We start from the raw sequence: 27,995 nt of genomic DNA, 5'->3' as shown, positions 1-27,995 counted from the left end.
TGCGTGCACCTGTGGACACCTGGTGTGTGCCCATCTGCACACACCTGCTCTGCGCGCACCTGTGGACACCTGTCCTGTGCGTACCTGTGGACACCTGGTGTGCACACATCTGCACACACCTGTCCTGCGCTCACCTGTCCCTTCACTCCGGGAGCAGCCCCTGTTGATGGCCGTGTCGGGAGAGTGCCGGGGGGCTGCAATAGCACCTCCCGGCCGCTGGGGGGCGGTGCGGGCGGGCGCCGGGCAGGGAGCGGCCACCCTTGCCAGTCCCCGCCACCTGTCACGGCTCGGCGCCGGCCCGCGCTGCGCCATGAAGGCGATCGTACAGCGGGTGGCCCAGGCCAGCGTCACAGGTCAGTGCGCCCCGGCCGGGAGGGCTGGGGGCGGCCGTGTGTGTGTGTGTGTATATGTGTGTGTGTATGCGCGCTCCCCTTTCCTTGTCGCGCTGCGTGAGTTTGCCGTGGGCCGGCTCGCTCGCTTCTCCCGCGGGGGCCCAGCCCGGCTCCCTCATGGGTTGAGTGTGGTCTGCGTACTGAGGTCTGTGTACGTCCTTGCCTTGCCGGCGCGGGCTGGCAGTCCCGCTGCTGTCGCCTCCTCGAGTGCCTTTGTATCGGTACCACAGTCGCAGTCATCTTGCATTGCTTGTTCGTGTTTACAGGAAAATGCTTGTTTGAGTTGGAAGGCATCCACAAGGACCATCGAATCCCAACTCTTAGCCCTGCACGGGGTATCCGCAGGAGTCAAACCATGTGCCTGAGAGCATTGTCCAAATGCTTCTTGAATTCTGTCAGGCTTGGCTTCAGTGTTGGCAGGGCTTCCCTGGTCGCTCTGGCGCGCCGATGTGTGTGCTACAAGTGCCGTCCCTTGTGCGAGCCCCCGCGTGTGCAGGTGTGCCACGACAGCCACCTCCACCGTGCACGGCTTGCTCGTGTGGCAGGGCCGAACCGGTGACTGCTCCACATTGCCTGTGCGTGTCAGAGCAGACATCCCAGCCGCCTCCTCGCATCACGAACACGTGCTGGCACCACGGTCGCAGTTTTGCGTGTGCATGTCAGCAGTGAGCCTGTGACCACCACAGCGAGTTCTGCTGTTCGGCCCGGGGACCGAGAAGTGTGCAGCAGGACGGCCTTCACGCTAACAAAGGGCACTGACAGAGCACGTCTGTATAAGGGGCACAGCTTTTGTGCACAGCTGGTACTGGGGGCACAACAGTGACCAGATCCCATCAGCACTGGAGTTTTTGCTGACTTGCTGCCACCTCTCTGAGGAATAATTTAAACTGGGTTTTTTTGGTTGTTGAAGAGTTTGAGATGTCACTCTCTGAGGGAGAGGGTGCTGTACTTAGCGGAATAGCTTTCTGAGCTGGAGGACTCATACCCAGATCAAATGGAAGGAGTCTATGAGTAGTTTTTCCCTCGGGTTTGCTTCTGCCCATTGGGAATAGTCCTGATATGGCCACAAGTGCAGAGACACAAGATTTCAGCTTTTGCTGGAGACCTGATCTCCTTTCATTTTACAGGATGTTTGGAGCTTTTTGCCCAGTCTTGAGCCTGGATGCAGTTTTAGCAGCTGGGTAACTGGTGCTTATCTCAGTTTTAAGGCTGCATCTAATCTTACTACAGTGATCTCAGGATCAACCATGTCATGTCAAAATAACTTTAATTAAGATAATTAAGATAATTTAAAACATTTCTTAGGAAAACACAATAGATCTGTGATGGTTTGTATTTTATTGTAAATGTCATTAAAGGGGTTATGTTCCCAGTTAGAAGGGCAGAATTTGCAGATTGTTAAAAATCATATTTCAAAAAATTCATGAGGGTAGAAGGTAGAAGTCACCTTTTCACAGTATATTCATACTTGAATACAAAGTATGAAGGGATTGGTGGAGTAGAGAACTTGAGTAAACTTAGTGGCATCAACCAGGTGGATAATTTTCACAGATCTTGGAGAGAGTTCTCCTACCTCTCAGGTTAGCACAGCTGATCCAGCTGTAGAAAAAATCTTTCAACAAATGCTGGAGTAAGCATCCTAAGCTCACAAAGAATTTGTGACGCTGGGAAGCTTTTGAAAGAATGCTTCTATGTGATCTTTAATCTCTACAAACTTAACACAGAGAAGCAGGGTTTGGAAATGCTGTTTTCTCTGGTGGATGAACAGTTTTCCAGCTGAAACCAGTGCCATAAAACAAGACAGTGCATTTAACCTTACTTTTCCCCCTCTCCTTCCCCAGTGGGTGGTGAACAGATCAGCTCAATAGGACGAGGTCTCTGCGTGCTGCTGGGCATTTCTTTGGAAGATACACAAAGAGAGCTGGAGCACATGTAAGTTACTTATTTCCTTTTGCCTTGTACTCTTTTTCTTGTTCATTGCTGATACTGAATCACTGATACCTGTGCAGTAGCCAAACAAATCAGTTATTCCTACTGGAAAATTCCGGTTTGCCTGTTAGTTCCTCTTGAGATTTTACCTCGAATGCAAATTTCTTAGTTAGTTAATGTTTCATTGAGAAAAATCTGTTTCCACTCCCTCTCTCTGTGTTTTTTAACAAGAGCAGACTCAAAAATGAAGAATCAACATGTTGGGTTTTTCAGGTCTCCCTTTTTTAGATGTCTGTCTTTTTTACTGCATGAATTTACTCAGAAGAAATCCATCCTTCAAGGATGGGATTTATCAGAAACCTCAAACTCTTATTTTAGCTTGCACAGGAGAAGTTTTGTTCTTCCAAAAAGTAGGATACTCTTGTCACTTGTCTTGAAATATGAATCAATTTTGGCAGCCTGGAGGACTGGCTCTGGCCATCTGTTCATGGCCACAGAACAGTGTGATTCAGCCAGCAAACACATGCACTCTCCGAGGGCTTCTTCTGTCTCATTCAGACAGATCATTGTTCTAAGACCGACCTCAATCCTTACAAAGGCAAAGAAGAAACATCTAGTGGTGCTGACTGATGTCCAGAAGAGGAAAGGCTCAAGTAGCGAAGAGAGAAGAATGTGAGGGAGGGTGAAAACAACCCTTAGGAGATGTGGAAGAGAAAGTAAGAGACTGAGGATATGACCTGAAGGTCACCAAAGATCTCAAATAAACATGTGAAACTTGTAGAGAATTGCAGCAGAGCTGAAGGAAGTTTTATTCTGACATACTCCACTGGTTTACCTTACTGTTTGCCTCGCTCAGTGTGTAACATTTGCTCTCTGTCATTGTTTCTAATCCTTACGTTGATGAATGTGGAGGATGCTTCTGAATATTGCATGTGGGTGATCCGTAGTGACTGTGCTCTCAACACCAGGTTATTGGGATGACTGATGCAGGAAGGGCAGGAAGCCAGCATCTGAGAAAAAGGAATGAAACCAATGAGTTTAACCTGTTTTTTTCAGGTCCTATTAAAGGAAATTTTAGTAATCCTGTAAGTGAAGCAACAAACATCTCTAAAATTAAAACAGAGCAGTGATGATGAAAGTCTCAGCTTTATCTTATGCTAAAGGCCTCACCTCTGGTGCAGCATAATATGCCTGGCTCATGACTGCAATTGAAATGCTTTGCACTTGATATGCTCTCTTGATGCTGCAGATGTGGAGAAGCTAGAAGAAACCAAAGACAGGACCATGGCTTGCATTCCTGTTACCAGTCAAAGTCTGGGTTGCAAGTCTGCCTGCTACTTTTCAGGATCCATTTGTGAAGCTCCTCTTATTCTCTTGAGTATTAGAGCCAAAAATGGGTCCAAAATTCAAAGAAGTCCCAATCACCGCTTTACTGCAGTTCTTCCCTGTTCCTTGCCTTCCTTTTCTCCTGATGAAAAGTGTTGTCCTCATCTGGCTTGTGGGGCCTGGTTTGGGAATAGTGGTAGGAAGTGACAAAGCAGGAGGCGCATATTTAAATCATGACTGGCAACAGTCATAGTGTAGAGTGATCTCATTTCGTACTAAGTGTGATTTTCCAGTGTGGTCGGAGGATTAAAATTCCCAAAGCTGTTCACATATTAAGTAATGTTGTGACACATAAAATCAGATATTAAAGAGTGAGCTTTCTTAACTTGCTATGCCATCTTTATGTCACTTTGTAACACGCAGTTATTCTGTTCTGATCCCGTTCCATAAAAAATGATGGTGTGGATTACTGATCTGACAACATTGTGGAGGAGTATAAGGGCTTCCTTGGTTATGCCTCTAATAGTGTGACGAGATTCCCATGGCTTAGGAATGAATGTGCAAAGGGATATCTTTTTATGTGGAGAAAGAATCAATATGCATCTCCGTTTCATGTTATCTTATTCTTTATGGTACCTGTTGATTCTGCATGGGACAGTTTAAAAATTCCAGTGCCTGACAATTTCAGGCACTGGAATGGGCTGCCTAGGGAATTCTCCATCCTTGGAGGTATTTAAGAAGAGGCTGGATGTGGCACTTAGTGCCATAGTCTAGTAACTGTGGTGGTAGTGGATCAAGGGTTGCACTTGATGATCCAACCCATATGATTCTATGATTCTATGAAGAATTATCTTTTTCTACTAGGGTTCGAAAGATCTTGAATTTGCGAGTATTTGAAGATGAAAGCGGGAAGCACTGGTCCAAAAGCGTGATGGATAAACAGTATGAAGTGCTGTGTGTGAGCCAATTTACCCTCCAGTGCATCCTGAAAGGAAACAAGCCTGACTACCACATGGCAATGCCCACGGAGCAGGCAGAGTGTTTTTATAACAACTTCCTAGAGCAGCTAAGAAAAGCCTACAAGCCAGAGCTTATTAAAGGTAAGGACAGAAGGTTGGTTAAACATTGATAAAACATTATACCAGTGTTTTCCAAGGAGGCACAGTGAAATGCACACATAAAATGTCCATCTTTTCTGGTAGCTTGTTCTTCCAGTCAACATTTGTTCATAATAAGGAATGCTTTTCTGATACCTCTTACCTGCATCCCTTTTAGTTGGTAACAAAAAACTTTTTAACTAATTCAGAATATTTGCTTTTTGAATCGTTGTCTTTGATGAGTTTTGACTAAGTTAGGACCCATTCCTATGCCTCAGAAGTTGGTAACAGAACTTCCTGTCAAGTTAGTAAGATTTGCTCTGGTAAGATTTGATTGAATTGACACTTATGTCCTGGAAAAACTAAAAGCAAGTATGGACTTTCTTCTTTTCCTTAAATGAGGTGTGGAAAAATTGCTATATCTCTGTATATCTACTTTTTTGTGCTTGGGCTTTTGGAAAATGCTCTGTTTCTTAAATACCTTCAGTTTATAATTTGACAGTGACTTTTTGAAGTTCTCTCAGCAGTCGTATACCTGAAATGAATAGTCACTGTTGTTAAGTGCCCATATTTTGGCACTTGCTTGCCAATGCTTTCTGCAAAAAGAGATATAACTTCTGCATTTTTTTTCTGTGCTGAAAACACAGAAACCTAATACCACTGCCTGTGGTATTGAGTCAGGTAACACATGCATTTAAAACTGCTGGCAGCACTGGAACTACCTGTTAACCTACGATTTTGCTTTCTTACTAAGCTGTACCAGTCTATGTTGTTAACAACTCTGTTAGGTTGTAGCAGTTATTAATATAATAAATAATAAGTCCCATGGGGACCATAGCGACACCAACATGATGTGTAACAAGAGAGAGATCGTTTATTCAAGGAGTCCCAGCTTATATAGCAGTTTCAAATGCTGCCACGTCACACAGGTAACTTCTTAAGCCAATCCCATACAGAGCATGTGTGACAAGAGTACTTAGAACTACAACTCCCAGGATGCTTTGCAGCACCTGGTGTAACCAGACCCCATAATTCCCCCATTTTTATTAATAACAAGATACAAAACAGTGTAAATTCAAAAAACAGTGCAATTCTTAACAAAACTTTTTGCACTTGACATAGTAAACTTATTTCTTGATTAAACCTTATTTATCTAAGGGTTTTTTGCAATTGGGTAAAACAAAAACCTTTATCAATCTGAGGGTATATATATAACTGGGGAAAATTTACTTTATTAAAACACAAGGAAAAGTTTAAAGGAGGAACATCATGTTTTGAGTTGTCTTTTATTAAGGTGATGTATTAGAGGTAGTGTTTGTTGTGCGTGTTCGTTTCAGATATTTTGTATAAGGTGTAAATGGTTTACATAGATTCATACATTCACACAATCTCTCTTTCATTCGGGTGGCCACCCCAATCATTTTTCATTCATGCATACATGTATTTTTTATTTTGTTTTCATATTCTAGCTATACAACTTAAACTTTTATGTAGTGTTTGGTCAGAATGAAAATTGTTTGACTCAGGATTTACTTAATTACATGCATATTCTCACTGTATACTCTCCTTCTTTTGTTGTAAATATGGAAAGTTAATGAATTTAAAGGTATAATAGTGGTAAGTAGTGTGTATATTTCTGAGTGTGTACTTAGAGAAATGAATAGGTAGGTTACTATTATAATCTGTTAATTAATAATAATAGAAATTCTTAAAGATGCTAATTACTACTTAAACGAGATAGTTACAAACTTAAACTTATTTAGATGTATTTAAGAACTTAATAATTTTAAACAATACTCAGTAAATGTGATTATTACTAATTTAAACAAAGCTATAGGGAAATTAGAAACTTAAAAATGTATTAATAAGACAATGTTGAATTTTTCTCTTATTAAATAGAAAACTAAAGACAGTTAACTAAATTATTTTAGACAAAAACATTTGTAATAATTTCTAAAGGCTTATATGTAAAACATGTAAAAATAGTTAGTAATATAGTGTCTGTATAGTTTTGGCCCTGGCCCGGGTCTTTGCCCGGGCCGCCGCCTCTCTCACGGGAGTGGGGAGGCGGTGTTGTTACTGTTGAGGCTCTCGGAGGAGCCGGAGTGGCTGCGGCCATGGCCCGGCTTGCTCACGGTGGGGGCCATGTCGCTGGTCATCGCCGCCGGGCCTCGGCTCGGCCTGGTGCCGCGTTGTGCCGCATGTGCAGCTGTCCCGGGCCGCGCTGCTGCGGCCGCGTGGTCCGCTTCAGGGGAGCGGCGGCACGGGCGGGCTGGCTCGTGTAGTGGGACGCGGCCGTCAGCTCTAGGCACGGCCCGGCCCGGCCGTCACCACGGGCTGCCCGCGCTCCAGGTGCAGGCGGGCGGCGAAGGCCTCGCAGCTCTGCGCCGCCGACACGTGCTCGCCGAAGCCGCCACGCCGCCTTCGGCGCCCCGCGCCGCCCCAGCTGCATTTACAAACTTGTGTCACAGTCCCGGCGCAAGCCTGCTCGGCCGCCCGGGATGGCCGCGGGGCCGCCCCACGGCTTCTCTTCAGGCACGGCGACCGCCCCCCCGGGAGGGGGTTCCACGCGGAGCTCCGCCGGGAGCTGCACGTGGGTCGGGGACGCGGCGGGAGTCACCGCCAGCTGCAGCGGGGCTTCTGTGCTCGGGTCACTGCCTCCTGTTCGACCGCGCTTCGGCCGGGCCTTGGCCCACTTGCGGGCTCCGGGCAGAGGCGCCCCGCGGCGGCGCCGCTCCAGCCGCCCGGCTCTCTCCACGCTGTGCGCCGGGCCCGCCGCTCCCGGTGGTGCCGCTGCCACTGCCATCTGGGTTTGCGCAGGAACCACCGCCGCAGCCTGGTCAACACCACCCAGCACCGCGAGAGGAAGTCGCCGTCGCCACCAAGCCTCGGCCGGGGAGGGCCGGAGCCGCCGCCAGCAGTCCTGCGGAGCCTCGCGCAGCTCCGTCCCCAGCCTGTTTCGCCGCGGCTGCCGAGCGTCCTGACAGCCCTGCTCTCTGTGCCCGCCGCCGGCCTTGCCGCTCGCAACGTCGAGCGGCTATCACGTATCTTTTTTAAACATCACGCCGCTGTTGCTGGTAGGCACAGCAACTGTTGCTTAGCTACTGGCTCCCAGCACGGACCATGTTCCATGCATGCCTCCAGCAGAGGTAGTCCACAACATGGCCAGGAGACAGGAAGAGAAGGCATTACCTTCTGCTCCCGGCATGGGCAAGATGGCGCCACCCATGCTTTGGCGTGGTCTCCACGTGTCTGCAAGTTTGCCATGGCTTGGGGATTCAAAGTTTGTTTCCTTTTACCACTCACATAATTTGCGACACGAGCCTTCTTCCCAGAATTCACGCATCCGCGAAAATTCAGTACAAAAAGGTATATTCTAAGGCTTTTCTTCCGTGCTCTCGGACCCCCTCCTCCTTTCCACACTGCAGTAGCACGTGGAGTTCCATGCTTTACAATGTCTGGGGGAGGGGAAGATCCAAAGTTTCTCTCTGTGGGCGAGTTTTTTTGCGAGGGTTTTAAAGTGTCCACCTTTTTTACTTCTGTTTTTTCTTTGCTTCTCCATCCCTCTTTCCAAGCAATTTCACCAAGAATTGTAAACAACAGCAGTCTTAAAACAGTTATTTTCATCAATTTTAAAAGTCCAGTTATGTTATGTTTGTTAACTTGTCTCCAAAGTCTTTTCAATATTAAGCTTAAGGCTTTTGCAATATTCTGTGGTTCACGTGAATTAAAAGTTTGCATTTTTTCTCTTTTTTTGTTTTCTTTTTTCTCCCGCCCTCTCACCTGGGACGTAGATTTTTCTTCTCGAGAGCGTCCTCTCCAAACGTAGGCAATTTCCTACCGAATTCAGGCCTTTTTTCGAGCTCAATCGCGGTTTCTCCCGCCTACGCCCATCAGAGTTTCCTTTCCTCTGGTACCTGGCGTTTCTTTCTTTTTCACGGCGGACGTCCCTCAGCGTTAAATATAGGCTGGTACCTGACGTCTGGTCCGTATTTCTTCCTGATTCAGGATAAGGCTTAGGTCCCTGTTTGGGCGCCATATTTATTAATATAATAAATAATAAGTCCCATGGGGACCATAGCGACACCAACATGATGTGTAACAAGAGAGAGATCGTTTATTCAAGGAGTCCCAGCTTATATAGCAGTTTCAAATGCTGCCACGTCACACAGGTAACTTCTTAAGCCAATCCCATACAAGCATTCAACAGAGCATGTGTGACAAGAGTACTTAGAACTACAACTCCCAGGATGCTTTGCAGCACCTGGTGTAACCAGACCCCATATTAGGTCAAAGTTTCTGTTGTGCCAATTGCTTTGCCAGTGCTTTTGTTTGTTTGTTTTATCCATTTATTTTTGTGCATGCAAAGTTTCCAAAGTTTGGCAGTTTCATAGGTAGTAGGCCAAGTCCTGTGGTAGCATCAGCAGAGTTTACAATTTCCCTGAGCTGAAGTACAGTTTTGTAAAAATTGTGATGCCTGGTCTGTGATTTAGTGTGGCAGGCAAATATACTGGATTGTGTCCTGGAAAAGTCCTGAGGAAATCAAAACCTGGCTTAGTGGAAGCTGTCCTACATGCTGCCGAGTTACAGCAGGTGGTGGGAGGGCCCTGGGAAGGAGCACTGGTAAATGAGCTGTTGGACTGTTAAATAGGTTTAGTGTATCAGCATGAGGCTGTCTACAAAATCTGTACTCATGTACTTTTCCTACATGCACAGAGCTGTAGTTATTGAGAGATTAGAGTTTGGTTTTCTGGATTGCTTAAGGTCTTCTTCCCTTTGATCTCACAAATTGCTTAATGCATTTTAGAGGAGTAATGTAATCATTGAAAATGGAATTTGTGTAGCTGAGGCAAAGATAGCTCATTAAATTCAGCTAGGCAGAAAGGGACCTGGAAGTTTGGATTGACAGGAAGCTGAACATGAGCCAGCAGCATGCCCAGGTGGCCAAGAAGGCCAATGGCATCCTGGCCTGGATCAGGAATGGTGTGGGCAGCAGGACCAGGGAAGTGATTGTTCCCCTGTACTCAGTGCTGGTGAGGCCACACCTGGAGTGCTGTGTCCAGTTCTGGGCCCCTCAGTTCAGGAAGGATATTGAGGTGCTGGAGCAGGTCCAGAGAAGAGCAACCAGGCTGGTAAAGGGACTTGAGCACAAGTCCTATGAGGAGAGGCTGAGGGAGCTGGGGTTGTTTAGCCTGGAGAAGTGAAGGCTCAGGGGAGACCTCATCACTCTCTACAACTCCCTGAAAGGAGGTTGTAGCCAGGTGGGGGTTGGTCTCTTTCTCAGGCAGCTATCAGTAAGACCAGAGGGTCTTAATCTCTGCCAGGGGAGGTTTAGGTTGGATATTAGGAAGAAATTCTTTACAGAGAGTGTCATCAGGCATTGGAATGGGCTGCCCAGGGAGGAGGTAGATTCTCCATCCTTGGAAGTATTTAAGAAGAGACTGGATGTGGCACTCAGTGCCATAGTCTAGTAACTGTGGTGGTAGTGGATCAAGGGTTGGACTTGATGATCTCAGAGGTCCTTTCCAACTCATCTGATTCTATGATTCTATGAAATGTCATGTCCTATTGCCTAAGAGCCTTGTGTTTTTTGGTTCCTATTTTTTCTCGGTAGATAATTTGGCTGTTGGAAATTAGGCTGCTATGTGTGCCACTGTTATAGATACTGGGCAGGCAGCTCCTTCATCTGTTATCTGGTCTATCTGGAGCTTGCCAGATAGGAGCTCAGAATGGGACATGTTCTCCAAACAAACCATTCTTTCACACCCAAAGCAGGGGGACATTTGACAAAGAAAATCTTGGAGGAGGTTCCGAATCGTGGTTCCTAGTTTAACACAGTTTAACTTAAGACTGCAGGTGGGCACCCATGTCTGGAAGTGGAAGGTTGCATCAAAAGTCCTTGTTTGTCTTGCTTCAGTGCTTTCTTGTGAAATTGATTCTTAAACATCTCACTCCACTCTGAGGAGCAGAGCTGGTGAATACAGGTGGGAGTACTCTTGTTGTGCAAGCTAATATACCAAGGCTTCTCCTTATGTGTCAGGGCCTTTACTCTCTGCCTGGATGTGGATTTAGTCTTCTGAGGCAGTAAGGATTAGCATGGCAAAGAGTGTGAAATGTCATGCTCCCTTAGTAGTAATATCTCAGTAAATATGAGAGAATTGTTCCACAAGGAAGAGTTTAAGTCAGATTAAGGTTTGCTACAAGCTGAAAGCAGAATTATTCTCCCTGATTAATTCCCTTTGTAAGTGTTGTCACTTCATAATAAGTGTTCTTATCTGGAGCAAGAGTATTTGCATGGTGTTAATTAAGAATAACTTTCTAAGTAGACAAGTTTAGAAGTAACTCCTGAATAAAACCAGTGTGAAGTTTTTAGGTCATAAGGCTTGAGATATGTTCAAAAATATTCTGAAAGTAAATTATATCTGTTTTTCAAGTCTTTACATCTCAGATGTGGCCTCTCTGACTCACCTTAGATAAAAATCTTCTTTACCTCTGAGGAAGGTATGCATGCCAGATTTTTAGAGACAAGGAAATTGGATAGATGGATGTCCAGCAGAATAAACTTGACCCTTTAATTATACTTGTAGGATCCTGTTTTATTGCAGAAGATGTTATAAGGTGAATTCATCAGTCAAGAAGTCTTAAAGTGGGGAAAGATTTACTACACTGAAGAGCATTATGGTATAAAAAGCATGAAAAGAAACAGTGTTTAAGGGTAAGTTATTACTGTCTCCCATGGACAGTTCAGGGTCATGTGATAAATTTACCCAAAGTTGCTGGGGTAACAAGTAACATGCAAGGAGGATGGATTCTTTCTCCTCCTCTCCTTCTGACTGAATAGTGAAAATCAGTCTGAATTCTTGGTACAGAGAGATGAAAGAGATGATGTTTTCAGTTTCTTTGCAGTGCTGCACAGAAAAGGGATTTATCTGCCTCGGAGTTTCAGAAGTTGCATTGAAGGGCAGAAATTTTTGCAGCCTGTCTGCCTGAGCACTGCAGAAGTGATGTGTTCCCCCCAGCTCTTAGCTGAATGCAAAATCCAGTGTTTCCACAGATGTCAGTCAGATTTAGGGGAGTTAAGCTGTCTCCAGCTTACCTTTTCAGGAAACCATAATGCACAAATAAGAGATGCCCTCCCTCTGAAAGGTTATATGAATTGCCATATAGTGACACAACAGTAGACAATGGGACAAGGGAAGGAATGCAGGAGCATGTCTTTGAGGCAGACACCCAACACTGGGGGAGATTCTACTGAAGAAGTATGTCTTCCTAAGGAGGAATTAGACATTGATTTAAGAATAAATGTTGAAACTAGGTTTTATCTTTACCAAGTTATTTCAGGCAAGATTAGACCCTAAAGCTGCAGAGTAAAAGGCGGTATTACAGTGAGGTCACTTCTTGAAAAGAGTTGTGTGAATCAAGAACCAGGTTTTGTTGTATAAGAATGCTGCCAGAACAGAAATCCAGAAGCATCCCGTGAGGAAAGCGCAGTGTGTGCAGGAGCCATGGTCCCCAAAACTACAGTACACATAAATTTGTGATAAAGGAAGTTGGCAGCTGCTTCTGACATCATCACATTTGTAGTGTGTTTGAGAGTTTGAGGATGAGGATGTGTGGTGGTCCACAAGGCAGTTTGATTAAGACCAACTGGAATTTGGAATATGTGAAGAAATTCTCCCTCAGTTGGCTTTTTAAATCTTTTGAGAAAATGCTGAGACTGAAACCTTTATTGCCTTTCATATTTCAGTGGTTGCAAGGAGCTGAGACCCTGTAAAGCCCTGGACCTTGCTGGACAAGTTTCTTAAAGAGGCTTAATTATGGGGTTTTTTATACCCTGAGGCAGGCGCAAGAAAGAAATGCCACAACGCTCTCCGGAGGTTAAACAAGAAATTTTTACTCGTAAACTTCGGACAATAAGGGAACTTCGGCAAAATTTAAAGGCAACATGCAGTCAAAATAAAGCATTTCAGAAAGCATTGACTTAGGAAACTCTAACCCATACAGCTTTAAGTTACCCAGATTTCGAGAAGAGGAAATTAGGAGAAGGAAAGAGAGAGAAAGGTATAGCTACCATCTTGGTTGCAGAGTGATCTTAGTTGCTGTAGATCCAAGACAATAAGGATGCCACATGTGCATGCCTCCTGTTAATTGCATTTATCTGCTCTGGTCTCCTGTAGTGTGGAGCATTGCTTTCAGTGTGCCAGTGACTGACAGCCACTCCAGGGCGGTCCTAGAAGCTCTAGGGGGGGATGGTGTGTAGAGCAGTGCACCATCCCACCACTGCAAAATTTGCCCTGCCCCCCTGCCTTTAGTTGTTCTGAGGCAGTAATCATTTTTCCAGTCTCTCACAGATTCTTCTTGTCTTTAAGAGAAAGGTCTGGAATAGACAGGCTATACAGGAGGGCAGCATTAACAGTATTTACGTTCTAAGTACTGGTTCCATTAGCTCTAAATCTTAAACTTTCTGAGCTATGATTCATCTTGACTTCTTGATGTGGGTGACTTGGAAGTTTGAGGAGAATGGGAGGAAGCTGTTACAGCTGTTCACTGGTAGTAGTTTTGGTGCGAAAACGAGATGGAAAGTGTTTGTGATGTGGGAGTGTTTTGAGTGTTCTTGTAAAGGTGGGGGCTTATTTGACCACTATATTGGCCTTTAAAAAAAGTGGCCTCTGAAGTTTACTTTTTTTGAGGTCCGTACTTGCATGGGAAATGGAAAAGGCAGTCCTTTTTGTGAGTAAAGTACAGCAGAGGCATGAAACAATACATAGAGAGCAATATGAAAAATTGTGCTCCCACTAATAAAGTTTAAGATAGTATTTTTTGTTTATTATTTTGTTAAAGAAAGATGCATTAGTTTTGACTGGGTTTTGTGATAAGGGTGTAGGTACATCTCGTTCTGTATATGCTGTAAATATGAGCAGCAGCTCAAATAGGGTCTGCTTGATCTTCCTAAAGAAGCATTGTAAGTGCTTTCTAAGCATGTCAGTGGATCTTTTCCTCATGATCTACATGAAGGTATAGAGCCTTGTTTTATTTTGCTGCTCAAGTGAAGAAACTGCCTGTTTCTGTGCAGGAAACAGTTCTGTGAGACTCCTGTGCTGTAGTTGGTAGTTGGTCTCTAACAGACTTACACATTAGGTAGCTGGAATTCAGGCGTACAGATACAGTTAAGCAAAACCAAGCATTCTTCAAGCTTTTATTTCTCAACAGAGCAACATTTATATATGTCTCTGAAAATTGTGTCTGCGTGATTCACCAGTGGAACCATAAAATACAGGTTTGGGGAAAACTACCTGCGTTTTCTCTGCAGATTCTCATCTGTCATGGGTGGCAAAGGGTTTGAAAACTGTGCTGCAAAATTATAATAATTACTTTTTTTGATTGCTCTGATGTATTTTCTCAGTGGAATCCCTGCAAATTCTCAGTTCCAGGCTCCTGCAAATGCATATAATGAGAAGAGATTTTTTTACGATTTTTTTTTTTGCTTGCTTTGTAATACTTTAATCTCATAATTTTCTCTTATTCTCTGTAATTGTTTGGTAACTCGCTTCCCTTTTTTGTTCTGCACCATTAGCTAGCATTCAGAACACACTGATCCCTTCCTGAAATACTGACAGCTTCACTTGATTGGGTACCTGATTTACCCAATCAAGTCAGCTGCACCTGGTTAAAGCAGTAACTGTTATGTGCCAGTAGCTTCTGATGTGCCTTTGTTTGATGCCTGTTTGTTGCCTCTGCAACCTCAGTCATCTTATCCCTTCAGAGGGAAATGAGCCCCCAGAAGAGTTGTCAGGTGGGAAGAGGTTTTCACTGTTGCTTTATTAGTTCTTCATTTATGTGATGCAAAACTGGTCTGCACACACACAAAGAAGCACAGAGGAGGGAGGGGCACCCAAATTTTGGACTCGTGGGATTGCTAACCCTGCCTGGGCCCCTTCCAGGCCTGTCCTGGTGGACCCTCATTCCTGTAATCTGGATGTGTTGCCCATCCTGAGGAGTCAGTAGAATTGGCTAGCCAGAGCACCTTTCGGACTGAGGGGACCACTGTCTAGAGACAGAGGACACACACAGTAGTGTGGCATTTCAGGGTGACACTAGACTTGTTATGAGATATTTAGGTGAGGAGGCAAAGGCGAAGAAAAAGGTGGATCTAGGTGTTTTCAGGAGGAACAAGCATGGGAAAATAAAGGGATAAGGGTGTAAAAAGGCCCAGCCACATGTAAGGAAAGACTGATCAGTGTGCTTGTGGCCATGTCCTGTTCCTGATGACTACAGTCTGCCTTGTTTTCTTACTAAAGTCCATTTCTAACTATTTTGAGGCACCCACTGCATGTGTGTGACTGGTGGTCTGGGTGCAGCACCTGGAGCGGGACCATGGTCCAAGGCCTGTGTCTTTGAGCAAGAGTGAGTGAGCAAATAGCAGATGAGCTGGTGAGGAGCTGTGGTAACCAGACCTGAGTCTGGGTGTGTGTCTCTGAGGGTGAGACCACAGGAGGAACTGGCTCCCAGAAAGACTGGAGGAGTCCTGGCCAGGAGTGCTGGAAAGACTGGGGATCTCTATGGGTGAGACTTGTGAGTGTGTGCATGTGTATGAGGGGGTCTGTATCAGGACAAAAGCAGCCTCAAGGGGCTCCTGTATCCCCAGGTGCCAGCATCTGGGAAGGCTGGGATCCATGGGCAATAACTGGGCAGACCCAGCTGCTGGACAAATCCACAGTGTATGTACACACATATTTCCCACTAATAAACCCTCATCCTTATCAGCCATCGGGTTTAGGGTGAGTCTTTGGGTGTTGTCTTTGTTCATGTGTGTGCTGAGTGTGCCCGTGTTGGTGTCTGTGCAGTTGGCTGAATGTCTGTATGTAGCGTACATGTACTTGTGCATGTGTGCCTACTTGGAATACATACTGAATCTTGTTACTGTTCGAACCTAGGGATGTGCAGCTGTGGCAGCCTTGCCTCTGTCAGGTTTCTAGGTTTAACACTCATAACATTTCTCATTCACGTGAAACGCTGAAAGTCAAAGGAGCCTGTGACAATGAACTGGGACACTGGAAATGTGTTCTTTTCAGCCATGTCCTCTGTGGAGCAGAAAACATCTGAGGACAGCACCTAGTAAAATTATGCAGTAAACCTTTTAATAGAATAAATGCCTCAAATCATGCTTTTGCCCCCCCTTCCATTGGCATTTATGTTGCTGTGACTCTTCAGTGATCAGTCCAGAACCTTTTCCTTGGCTGCTGAAGTATTGGCAGCAGTCTTTTGTGCAGTGCTATGATTTTTGTCTTTGCCAGAGCTTGTATCTCTAGTTCACAGGGTGACTTGTGGCATACCGCCTTTGGAAAAGCAATTGGTTGGTAGATCACTTGTGATATAGCCCATATGAGTTGGACAGGCCTGAAGATGCCTTTTCTATTTCCTTTTTCTTTTAAGCAAATACCAGACTTCTATCTGACTTACAGGACATGACAGGGAAACACTAGGGAGAGCTCTTTGTCCCCAGTAACACGTCTGTGAAAAATCAGGATAGCTTGGTTTGACCTCCCTTCAGTCAGGGACATCATGTGTTGCTGTGGAAAGCTGCTATGTAGCTCACGTAAATATTCCCAGTGGTGGTTGCTTCACTGAAGTTTGAGCCTTGTGGCTTTTAGCATGTTCTTGCTCACTGTCCAAGGTGGTACTAGAAGTGGTTTTGGTTGTGTTGCTGAGCTGTCTCCAGGCCTGCCTTCCCAGTGAGACTGCTCCAGTCTTTGGATAACTGCTGTCAGTTTGCTGCAATACACCTTTTCCTCTTCCATGCATTTGTATTGACATGGGAACATCTCTTCTTGTTGCTGTCCCTATAGGAGGTCTATAAAGGCTGCTCAGCTGTGCAGGACAGTATGTGGTAGTGAGCAGAGTAGGCTTAGCCAGGGGTGGGTTGAGTTTGAAGAGTAAAGAGCTAGACTAGAAAAAAATGAAGCAAGGAAGTTTGGACAAAGTGAGGTGTGAGGAGAAGACAACATACAATGGGATGGCTTTTCTAGACTATACAAGATAAAAATGTCATGGCTCTGTTGTCATAGAAGCTTCTCAAATGCTTACAAAGAATCTGGTCTGTGCCTCAGCTGGTATGCTAATAAATGCTAATTAATGACAAATGACACAGACATTTGTGATTTCAGAACTGTATTCCTCTGAAGTAGGCAAGGTTGAAGGAGTAGGCAGTCTTTTTTTCCACCTTTTTTTGCCAAACTCTGTCAAAGAACAACCTGTGTTGCAAGCAGGAATGTAGAAAAATGGCTGCAGTGGATTGGGACTGAGCTACACATCAGTGTTCCCTGCTCCAGAGTATTCAATGTCAAATGCTTCAGAACAGGCTTTTTATCTTTTGCCTATGTATAAAGTTTCTTCAAAACATCAACTGCTTAGTTGAAGTGGATCCCTAGGCTTAGCTGTTACATCCTTTAAAATTTCGTCTCCTGACTGAGAACTATCCTGAACTGTGAGGACCTTGATTATCTGTAGACTTGGTTTGTTTTGTGGGTGTTTATATACTTAACTGTGTATTTATCATCTCTGAATGTCAAACCACATAGCTGGGTGCACGTACACTGTTATTTTCTTAGTAGCTTTCTGCATTTTGTTAGTCAGCTGCCCTTTCACGTTTTGGTTTTTGTTTTTTATTTTTTGGTAGCATGTTTGGTGAACACTTTCGTCTGTGTTATCCTTCCAGGAGCTCTCAGCACTTCTTGTCTCTTCCCTTTTCAGATGGCAAGTTTGGGGCCTACATGCAGGTACACATCCAGAATGATGGTCCTGTAACAATAGCATTGGAGTCTCCAGCTGCCACTGTTGATCCTAAACAGGTAAAGTGACCCAGGTCTGTCTGCAAAGAATAATGTATATCCTCTGCAGATTTGTAGCATTCTTGTTATGAAGCAGTATAGCTTTCCTTAGGCACAAGGACCTTGTCCTTCCTATGCAGCCTCTGAAAAGTCAAATAATTTTATTGTTTTCTTCACTTCCCTGGCCTGTTGATAGCTGCTTGCTGTCCTGGTAAAGGTTGTGCGTATGTAATGCAAAAAAGCTTTTTACAGTTTATTCCTTCTCATCATTAAAGCTGCTGTTTAATCATGACTCATTAATGATGTTTTTAATGTATCTGGACAACCATCCCTCCCCCTTTTAGTGAAGTTTCTTGCCATGTAGGATCTTGTGCGTGTAGGTGACTGGATGGAACTGGAGACATACCTCTTTATCAGAAAAAAGGGAACAGCAAATTTAAGTCCTGAATTTAAGTCTGGAGTGGAGAGGAGAGTTAGCTCTTCTTAAGAACAACACAAGTTATGCTGAAAACCAAATGCAGTAATGAGGTTTTCTCATCTTCTAAACGCAACAGTGACTTTTCCAGGCTGAAAGAGAAGGGGGAGGGTTTGTTATTACCAACTGTGCCTCAGCAAGGCCACACCAATCTTATTTGTATAATGCTTCACTTAACCATGTTAAAACTGCTGTTTATAAGAAGGGCATGAGGGAAGAATCAGAAAACTATCAGCCTGTTAATCTAACCCCAGTACCTGAAAAAATTATGGAGAAGATCATACTGGGTGCTTTTGAAAGGCATTCAAAGAACAATGCAGTCATCAGGCACAGTCAACATGGATTCAAAAGGGAAGTTCTGTCCAACTGGTTTGATATACCCTTCTACACCTGCATAGTGATGAAGGGAAAGTGGTGGATTTAGTTTTCTGGATTTTGGTAAGGCTTTTGATACTTTCTCTCACAGCATTCTTCTCAACAAGTCCTCCAACTATGAAATAAGCAGATACACAATGAAGAACTGGCTGAAGGGCAGGGCTCAAAGGGTTGTAGTCAGTGATGCTACATCTGGCTGTCGATCAGTCTCTGGCAGTGTTCCTCAGGGCTTAATTACAGTACCCCTTCTGTTCAATATATTTATCTATCTGGATGCAGGAGCTGAATGCACCATTAGCAGATTTGCTGATGATACTAAACTGGGAAGTGCTCTTGACTCTCTTGTAGGACAAGAGGCCTTGTGGAAGGATCTAAATAGTTTGGAGCATCGGGCAGTCATCAGTGGCATTTAGCTGGGCCAAATGCAGGATTCTGCAGCTGAGACAGAACATTACCTGACAAAAACAAAAACTGGGAGAGGGGTGGCTGAAGAGCAGCTCTCCAAACAGGATCTGGGGGTGCTGGCTAGTAGCAGGCTCAGTAGGAGTCGGCAGTGTGTGCCTGAGCAGCCGAGAGGGCAAACCTCATCCTCAGATACATCAAACATAGTGTAAGCAGCCAGTCTAAAGAGGCGATTACCTGGAAAAAGCATTGGTGCAGACTTACCTTGAGGATTGTGTGCAGTTCTGGGCCCCACATTCAAGAAGGTTGAATACTTGAATAGATCCAGAGGAAGGCAACAAAGCTGGTGAAGGAGCTGCAAGGAATATCCTGTGTGGAGCAGCAAACGTTTGTCTGGAGAATAGGAGGCTGAGCGTTGACCTCTTTGCTCTCTACAGCTTCCTCAGGAGGGGAGGTGGAGCAAGATGTTTTAGACTGTAAAGCAGTAGTTCTGTTTCTGGTCTTTCTTTCTGTACCCTCACAGTTTTAGCACAATGAGTTCTCAGGCTCAACTGTGCATAATTAGCAGCAGTAGCTCTGTTTATGGAGTGAGAACTGCTTGTAGATTCAGGCACTCACATTCCCACTGGGAGGAATTGAACTGCTGCCTGATTTGCCCGGGAAATAGTCTGCAGAAAGCTGGGTTGGCAGAGAAACAGAGTGCTTTGATGTCCCCTTTGAACTGTCCATTAACCATCAAGAGAGTTATGGCCCCATCTTTTCAGGTGCCATGTTTATGACTTGTTAAGGTTGAGGTTTAGTTGTGTTACTTGTGGTGTTATCAACCCTCTGATTTTGCCACTACAACTCTTTGTGGGGTAGGAAAGGACACGGTCCCTCCATGCCATCAGGCAGTGTGTACTGCACAGTTCTCCATGCTCTTGCAGGGCTCTGTCTCAGGTGCAGGTGCCATATCCTTTGCATAGCAGCTTTTACTGTAGCCTGCTTAGTGACAAGATGGAGAGCAGCATCATGTCTTGCTGCCTGTGAATATGAGATGGAGCCCCATGGTGTCATGGTCTCTAGGGCAAAACTGGTGAGCAATCTTTTTTGCTGGAGCAGTCATTGGGAACCATTGAACTAAGGGTGGGTAGATCCCCGAAGGATGGCACAGTAGTAGAAATGGAGAGGATTGAGAGAGCTTTTAACCCTGCTGCCCTGTGTGTTAGGTGTTAAATAACCCAGGAGGAATCACCAAGGTATGCAGGATTCTGCAAGTTTCTGTTTCTTTGTTGGGGAATGTTGGCTTGTTTAAGGTTTTTGCTTTCACAATTCAAGGCTGCCTGCTTTACTCATCTGATAATACCTTCCTGTAGGGCACAACATGGACAGAAGTAAGGGAAGGATGCTGGTTTTCAAACTTTTCTCTGGCATGAAATCTTTGTTTAGTGTGAATATCTGATTCTGCTTCAGTCTTGCTTGGTGATTGGCTTCCTTAAACCTCATTTCATCAGTAAAGACAAGGCTTCTTTTGCAGTATGTGCTTAGAACACTGTTAATTGTCCTAAGGTAAGGATACACCGATGATCTTCTGACCGAGTCTGTTTCTAAAGGCTTTGTAAAGAAGGTCAGAGTCCTTGTATGGGTATCTGAGTGGGTACGGGACAGTCTGCAGTGAGAGTAAGAGTAAAGTTTGCTTGCCTGCCTTCTGCAATGTGTTGTCCACATGCATTTCATGAACCCCCTTGGGTTCCAGCTCATTGCTTGTCCTGGTATGGAGGATTCTTGTCTGTCACAGAAATGGGTGAGCTTTTACAGTGACAGACACTGATAAAGGAATCCAGCCCTATAGTCTTTGGACACACCAAGAGTTGGATCTATACCACATTTCAAAGAACACTGTTACTTGAAAACTGGCAGCATGTTTAACTGTTACTGGGTATCTTTTCTAGCTCATGTTGGGACCTTAACATGCAGTCAGAGGCACTGCTGTTTCTGATACAGGGATACTGTTTCAGGGATAAAAAGAGAGTTTATCGACTATGGAAGAGAGGGCTGGCTACTTAGGAAGAATTCAGGAAGACAGCTAGATCATGCAGAAAGAAAATCAGGGATACAAAAGCGCAATTTGAAGTTAAATTGGCCACTTCTGTTAGGGATAACAAAAAGGCCTTCTATAAATACATTTAACAAAAGGAGGGGCAAAGAAAACCTCCATTCTTTGATGGACTCGGAGGGAAACAGAGTTAATAGAGATGAGGAGAAGGCTGAGGTACTTAACACCTACTTTGCCTCAGTTTTTACCAGTAAGACAGGTGGCCCTCAAGGCAACTGGCCTCTGGAGCTGGTAGACAGAGATAGGAAACCAAATAGCCCCCCTGTATTCCAGGAGGAAATAGTGACTTACTGAGCCATCTGGATCCTCACAAGTCTATGGGACCAGACGGGATCCATCCTAGGGTAATGAGGGAGCTGGCAGAAGAGCTTGCCAAGCCGCTTTCCATTATCTTCCAACAGTCCTGGCTCACTGGGGAGGTCCCACATGATTGGAAGTTGGCAAATATCACCCCAATCCATAAAAAAGGCTGCAAGGCTGACCCTGGTAACTACAGGCCTGTCAGCCTGACCTCGGTGCCTGGCAGAGTTATGGAGCAGATCATCCTGTGTGCAATCACACAGCAGCTACAGGATGGACAAGGGATCAGACCCAACCAGCACGGGTTTAGGAGAGGCAGATCCTGTTTGACCAACCTGATCTCCTTTTACGATCAGGTGACTCACCTGGTAGATGAGGGGAAGGCTGTGGATGTGGTCTATCTGGACTTCAGCAAAGCCTTTGATACTGTCTCCCATAATATACTCCTGGAAAAGCTGGCAGCTCATGGCTTGGACAGGGGCACTCTCTGCTGGGTTAAGAACTGGCTGGAGAGCCGGGCCCAGAGAGTGCTGGTGAACGGGGCTGCATCCAGCTGGCGGCCGGTCACCAGTGGTGTCCCCCAGGGATCAGTGCTGGGCCCAGTCCTGTTTAACATCTTTATCAATGATCTAGATGAGGGGATTGAGTCCATCATCAGCAAATTTGCTGATGACACCAAGTTGGGAGGGAGTGTCGACCTGCTGGAAGGCAGGAGGGCTCTGCAGAGGGATCTGGATAGACTGGAGAGCTGGGCTGACTCCAATGGAATGAAGTTCAACAAGGCCAAGTGCCGGGTCCTGCACTTTGGCCCCAACAACCCCCTGCAGCGCTACAGGCTGGGGACAGAGTGGCTGGAGAGCAGCCAGGTGGAAAGGGACCTGGGAGTTTGGATTGACAGGAAGCTGAACATGAGCCAGCAGTGTGCCCAGGTGGCCAAGAAGGCCAATGGCATCCTGGCCTGCATCAAGAACAGTGTGGCCAGCAGGAGCAGGGAAGTGATCCTTCCCCTGTACTCTGCATTGGTGAGGCCGCACCTTGAGTATTGTGTTCAGCTCTGGGCCCCTCAGTTCAGGAAGGATATTGAGGGGCTGGAGTGGGTCCAGAGAAGAGCAACCAGGCTGGTGAAGGGACTTGAGCACAAGTCCTATGAGGGAGGCTGAGGGAGCTGGGGTTGTTTAGTCTAGAGAAGAGAAGGCTCAGGGGTGACCTCATCACTCTCTTCAACTACCTGAAGGGAAGTTATAGCCAGGTGGGGGTTGGTCTCTTCTCCCAGGCAACCAACAACAGGACAAGGGGACATGGGCTCAAGCTCTGCCAGGGGAAGTTTAGGTTAGATGTTAGGAAGAAATTCTTTACAGAGAGGGTGATCAGGCATTGGAACTGCCTGCCCAGAGAGGTGGTGGATTCACCATCCCTGGAAGTTTTTAAAAAGAGATTGGACATGGCCCTTAGTGCCATGATATAGTAATTAGAGTTGGATCAGGGGTTGGACTTGATGATCTTGGAGGTCTTTTCCAACCCAATCTATTCTATGATTCTATGATTCTATTCTATGATGCACTGAGGCATCCTGTCCTGATACTGTTTTATGTGTGTACCATTGACTTACCCATCATACAAGATGTGATGAGGAAGAGCCAGTTTAAATTGTCCTTCTCTTTCCTCTTCCCTCCCTGTGGCTTTTTTTTTTTTTGCTGTTACATAGTCTGTTGATTTTCTTGTAGTATGGGAACTAAGTTTTAAGGCTGGTGTGGTTTTTATGTTATTGCTTTCTGCTTTAGCCAGAAGGGGTCACTGAACCATCCTGCAGTGTTTAATGTTATGTTAGCCAAAAGAAATTAGACAAATAATGGCTGATGAATGTCATTGGATGTGGCAGTGAAATACCTCTTTTTGGCTGAGAGATTATCTGTGTTTGTAATTGGTAATCTGAAATTTATAATTCCTTTGCAATGTAATTAATAAAATTAATTAATTCAAATGTATTTTTTCTTCCTTGTGCAAGAGGGATATAAATCACATAATTAAAAAAAAAAGTGTCTTCCTTATACAATAAATATGTATGTGTGCATATATAACAAATATGAGATATGTCTATCTATATTTTATATATATATACAAGTAAAAAAGAGAGTATCACAGCTGTTTGTGAAATCCTAGTAAGCAGGGGAAGAAATTAGTTTAGTTTGTTGTGAATTGCTCAGTTTCGTTGTGGTCTGATTTAATAGTAAGCAAATTATTTGAAAGTATGAAGTAAATTGGAAGATTCTTACACCAGCAGCCACTAGTGATTGCTGAGCCTTTACTGAAGACTTGTGATTTTTTTTTTTGCATTTTGGACGTGTGAATGGAAAAGTAGAAAAGTCAAAAATTGCTGACATTTAATTGAGTTCTTAAAACATCTTTTTGGTAAGAAATTTGGCTTGGAAGTCAAAATAAATCCAGGGATTAGAAACTGAATAAGAAATGTGAAAACAAAAAGGCATAGAAGGGAAAAAGGTCAGTATGTGATGATTCTGTACTGAGTTCAATAATAGTGACTACATTTCTTACATAGTCTTGGAAAATGAGGGGAGATCAGGTATTTCTCTTCACTCTTGGCTGTGATACAGAAAACAAAAGGATTTTCCCTAACGCTCTAGTACGAATCACAAGCATTGAAGTTTCTGGCCTTAACTGGGGAAGCAATTTTGGGTAATTCTTTTCGGACTTGGATATATCCCTTTGGATGATTACAGAGATGAATGTAGTTATCCAAGAACCAAGAGTGTAGAAAATTTCTGTGCTGTGTTGATGATGTTTATTGGGATTATAACTGAGATTAATTTAGTTGTGCCTGAATGCTTTGTAAGTCTATATCCTGTTTTGTGGGAGACTTACTTTGTATTTATTGGTAGGAATTTGTAGCTAATAGAAGTAGCCAGCCAGAAATGGAGCAAGAGGAGGTTTTACAGGGCGCCTGGGGAGGTGATGTGGTGACAACTCAGAAAAAAAGCCCATTGAACTTTGAAAACATTATGAATAATTGTGGAATTCCATTTGGAACCAGCATAGCAGTTTCAGTGTTTAATGCATATATTCTGATTAGATGCTGAACTGATCTGTGTGGGACCATTTGTTCCATTACGGTACAGAAAGAAATAAATTACATAATATTTTGTACCATATTTTGGGACTAGACACTGTGGTGGAAGGGATAAGGAGAATGAAAGCATTGTAGCGGATCTTTGTTATTGAACCTGCCTGTATCAGTACAGTAAAGCAGTGTACTCACACTTGGTCAATATGAGGGGTAAATAATAGTGTAATGCCCCTTTGGAAATGTTAGTGTTTTAAACGAAAGGAACTTCTGAAGACTGATGTTTAAGTAACTTACATTTTTAAATGTCAGGAAGCCATGAATTCCACATAAATATTCTATTATTATGACTTAAAAATGGTCACATAACAGTGTAGTCTTGTTGGTAGAAGAGTAGCATTCATGTTGTCAATGAGTGTGTTGTCAGATAACGAGTTAAAAAGAAAATCGGTAGATTATAGAAGTCTACACAGGTACAGCATGGTGATCTAAGTAGCTATCGATATGTAGCATCCCTGAAACTTACTGCCACCTGCTTCTCTGAAAAACCAGAAGGAGATGAAGTGGCAGCTGTGTGCAGCTTAGCTTGACTCTTAGTAGTAGTTGAAAGCATTTCTACTGAGAGGTGGCAAGGCAGAGTTAGCTGAGTGTTTTGTCTTTGTTTTTGATTTCACATGGTTATTGTGTTTTCTAGGTGATACTAAAGCTCACATAGATCTTTGTCTGGATAAAGAATAAAGTAAATTTATTCTTGTGTGCTGGATGGCTGAACTTGGTATATATCTGTTGTCAGCATCTTTGAAACTATAAAACTGCTACTTAAAGCTCAAAACAGAAGTTTGGTGGAATCTAGCTCTCTCTTGTGGTCCTTGTGTTTTATTCTTTTCCATGTTTACAGCTTGCGTTGGAGAGAGAAGGAATCCAGGAAAACTGAGGGTAGTTCTTTGAATATGTGCACTTCTCTTTTATGCTCTGGAGTGATTGTGTTAGTGTATGGTGATGATTCACTGTATTCTCTTAATTTCTGAAAATTCTAGCCTTCAGCTTTTTTTTTCTTTTCTGTTTTGTTGATATATGTATTAGTGATGTGAATCTGAGTTGCAAGTTTTGTACAAATGCTTGCATTTATGATTTTTTTAGAAATAGACATCTGGAATGGTTTTGTTGCATGAAGTGTTTTCTCCTTACTTTGTGAATAGCTGACAAAACTTGAAAAACAGCAACAAAGAAAAGAGAAGACCAGAACTAAGATGCCCTCTGAGTCAAGTAGAGAAAGAAATGCCCCCCGTAACAAGGATGACCCCAGTGCCAGCAGTGGAGCAGAAGGAGATGTGTCTTCGGAAAGAGAGCCTTAGCTCATCCAAAGCAGGCCTCAGGTTTGGCTTTTCCTCTCCTCTGTACAGCTGTGGCCTCCTGCTTGGCAGTCTCTAACCCTGTGTGTCTTACTGAAGCAGCACATACAGAGAGTTGCATTAGAAGTGTTGAAAGGTGAAATTCTGATCATCTTGGTAGTGGGTAACCTCTGCTTCTATCTGCAGTCACACACCAGAATGTAGGAGTAGGTGAAAATTTCTTCCCAGCTGTGTGATTGGTTGGAGTTGTATCAGTGAATCTGGCCCAACCATGATTGTTTCCATGTTGACCCAAGAAATTTAAGAGTTCAGTCTTATAACACAAAAGTGTCATAACTCAGAATCCTGCTTTGTATTCTTCAGAGTAGAGATACACAGTTGTATTTCTCTCAGTCTTCACTTAGCAGGCAGATCATAATATACATACAGTTCCCTGCAGTGGAAATGAAAAACAGCTCAGAAGTTGGAGACAAGATAGAACTGCAACTTCCTGTCATGGTTCCTATGCATCCCTCCTCAGTTTGTTCTTTCCCAGGATGACTTGGTAACAGGCTATTTCATTCACCTTCACCATGTAATAAGGTCATGAGGCCAGTCATTGAGAGCCAGCTTGCCGCTGGAGTTCAGCAGCAGGAGATCTCTTCTTTCAGGCACTTGACCTGCAGGATACACCTGGACATGAGTGAACAGAATTAATACAGACCCGATTCCTTTGCCATGGATTATCTACCTATGTAGATATGTATTTATCATACTCTTCCAGTCAGTTTTAAGTCATCAGGACACAGCTTTCATTACCCTCCTTTCCCTGCCCCTGAGAAGCTACACTGATTTTGACTTTTCAAACATGTCTAAGCTCTCACTAAAGTATTATTAACCTCATCTGCACACTGTAGCCCTGAGCTGGCTGTACAGTTTAATTACTAACAGCTAAGTTAAGGTTTAACCTTTCTTTCATTTTTCTCTCTCTAGAGTTCAGTCTGGCTGATACTATTCAGCATCACACATTGCTCACAAAGTTACTTTCTTTTCTTTCTTTTTTTTTTTTAATCTATTAATTTCCCTGGTAGTCAGACATTGGGGGATTATTTCTGTTCTATAGAAGCGGTACTAATATAAATCAGTTTGCATAAGGCATTGAATAGATTTCTGGAAATTTGTTTTAGATTTACCTTGCAAAAGGATCAAAGAAGTTCTCAAGTCCTGACCTCATGAGGAGCAGCTTCAAGATTGGTGTGAAATGGCTCTGTTTTTAATTGAGCTGCAGTCAGATTGTCATATGGTACAACACAAGTTCTGCTTTGTATCTGTGTTTGTTGCATCTTTCTCTTTTGATCCTGGAGATGAGCAGGCACATTGGGAAGAAAAATGTCCTCTTAGAAAATGAAGTAAGGATGTACTATTATTTCTCACCAACTATTGGACTTGCTGCTATGCTACAGGGATACAAGTTTTCTCCCCACTGTTTCTGGGTTGTGTGTTGAAATAAGAACATTTTAGATAGCACAAGTTTGTAGACCTTCTGGAGTGCTTTGGTCAGTCCAGTCTTTCCGATAACATTTGAATTTCTAAGGAGCTGAACGTTTCTAAAATGTGATAAATATCCTAGCATTAATTTTCATGCTGTGACAATAAGTAAAGATACTTTTCTCTTTGGGATTTGAAGGAATCCTACTGTATTGCTACTCTACCTATAGTAATGTTCATGTTTGTTTGCCTTCCACAGTTTCTCATACAAAAGCTACAGTGGACTCTTGAAGAAAACAACAATATTTGCCTCAGCAACACTCTTCGACGACTTTGGAAAAGGATGAAAAATGGGAAAACAGAACTAAGACATTAGAAACATATCATTCTGTATTGAAACAACCAAAGCAGTGCTATCAGAGTTAGTTCTTAATGTGTAGTATCAGTAGTGAAAAGGACTTTTGACATTTTTGTGTATGTGTTTCCACATAACTGCTGAATAAGGGGTGAGTGTAGGCAGATTGTAGCAGAACATTCAGTACATAAGCTCCGTTTAAAAAATAAATCAGGGGTTTTCCTTAAACTTGTACTTGAATTCTGAAAATTCTCCAAGGCTTGTATATTGATTCTCATTATATGTTGTCACATGCTACCTATATCCATGTCAGCGTGTAGATCTGTGTATATTTTTGTCAATTGTTAGCTGCTATGTAACTCCAAGGTAGGCAGTTCGGTCTTCTGCATGGATTAAGTTATTACAGGGAAAGATCAGCCGCTATAGTAGTTCATCGTGGAGAACACATATGTCCTGTAAACTTTTTTAAAAACAGAAAAGACTTTATTAAACAAATGATGCTAGCTGAGTGCCTCTTGGTGTTT

General features: G+C 43.8%; 2 protein-coding genes across 2 annotated transcripts; both read left to right on the top strand.

Annotated features, from left to right (window-relative positions):
* The first annotated feature begins 270 nt into the window (after positions 1-270).
* On the top strand, positions 271-27,974 carry DTD1 (D-aminoacyl-tRNA deacylase 1). The gene is made up of 6 exons (XM_050314547.1): positions 271-353; positions 2,234-2,324; positions 4,512-4,747; positions 17,495-17,592; positions 25,497-25,673; positions 27,376-27,974. Exons 1-5 carry the CDS (start codon positions 311-313, stop codon positions 25,650-25,652), a joined length of 624 nt encoding a protein of 207 aa, XP_050170504.1. The 5' UTR covers positions 271-310; the 3' UTR covers positions 25,653-25,673; positions 27,376-27,974.
* LOC126639581 (basic proline-rich protein-like) lies at positions 6,587-14,387 on the top strand. Its single transcript, XM_050314546.1, has 2 exons — positions 6,587-11,459; positions 12,492-14,387. The coding sequence occupies exon 1, from the start codon at positions 6,890-6,892 to the stop codon at positions 7,799-7,801; it is 912 nt and encodes a 303-aa protein (XP_050170503.1). The 5' UTR covers positions 6,587-6,889; the 3' UTR covers positions 7,802-11,459; positions 12,492-14,387.
* Positions 27,975-27,995: the final 21 nt, after the last annotated feature.

Source organism: Myiozetetes cayanensis, unplaced genomic scaffold (assembly GCF_022539395.1).
Source record: "Myiozetetes cayanensis isolate MyiCay16 unplaced genomic scaffold, myiCay2020 scf2-11, whole genome shotgun sequence".
Taxonomy (NCBI): Eukaryota; Metazoa; Chordata; class Aves; order Passeriformes; family Tyrannidae; genus Myiozetetes; species Myiozetetes cayanensis.
This window is presented reverse-complemented; position numbering and strand designations above follow the sequence as displayed.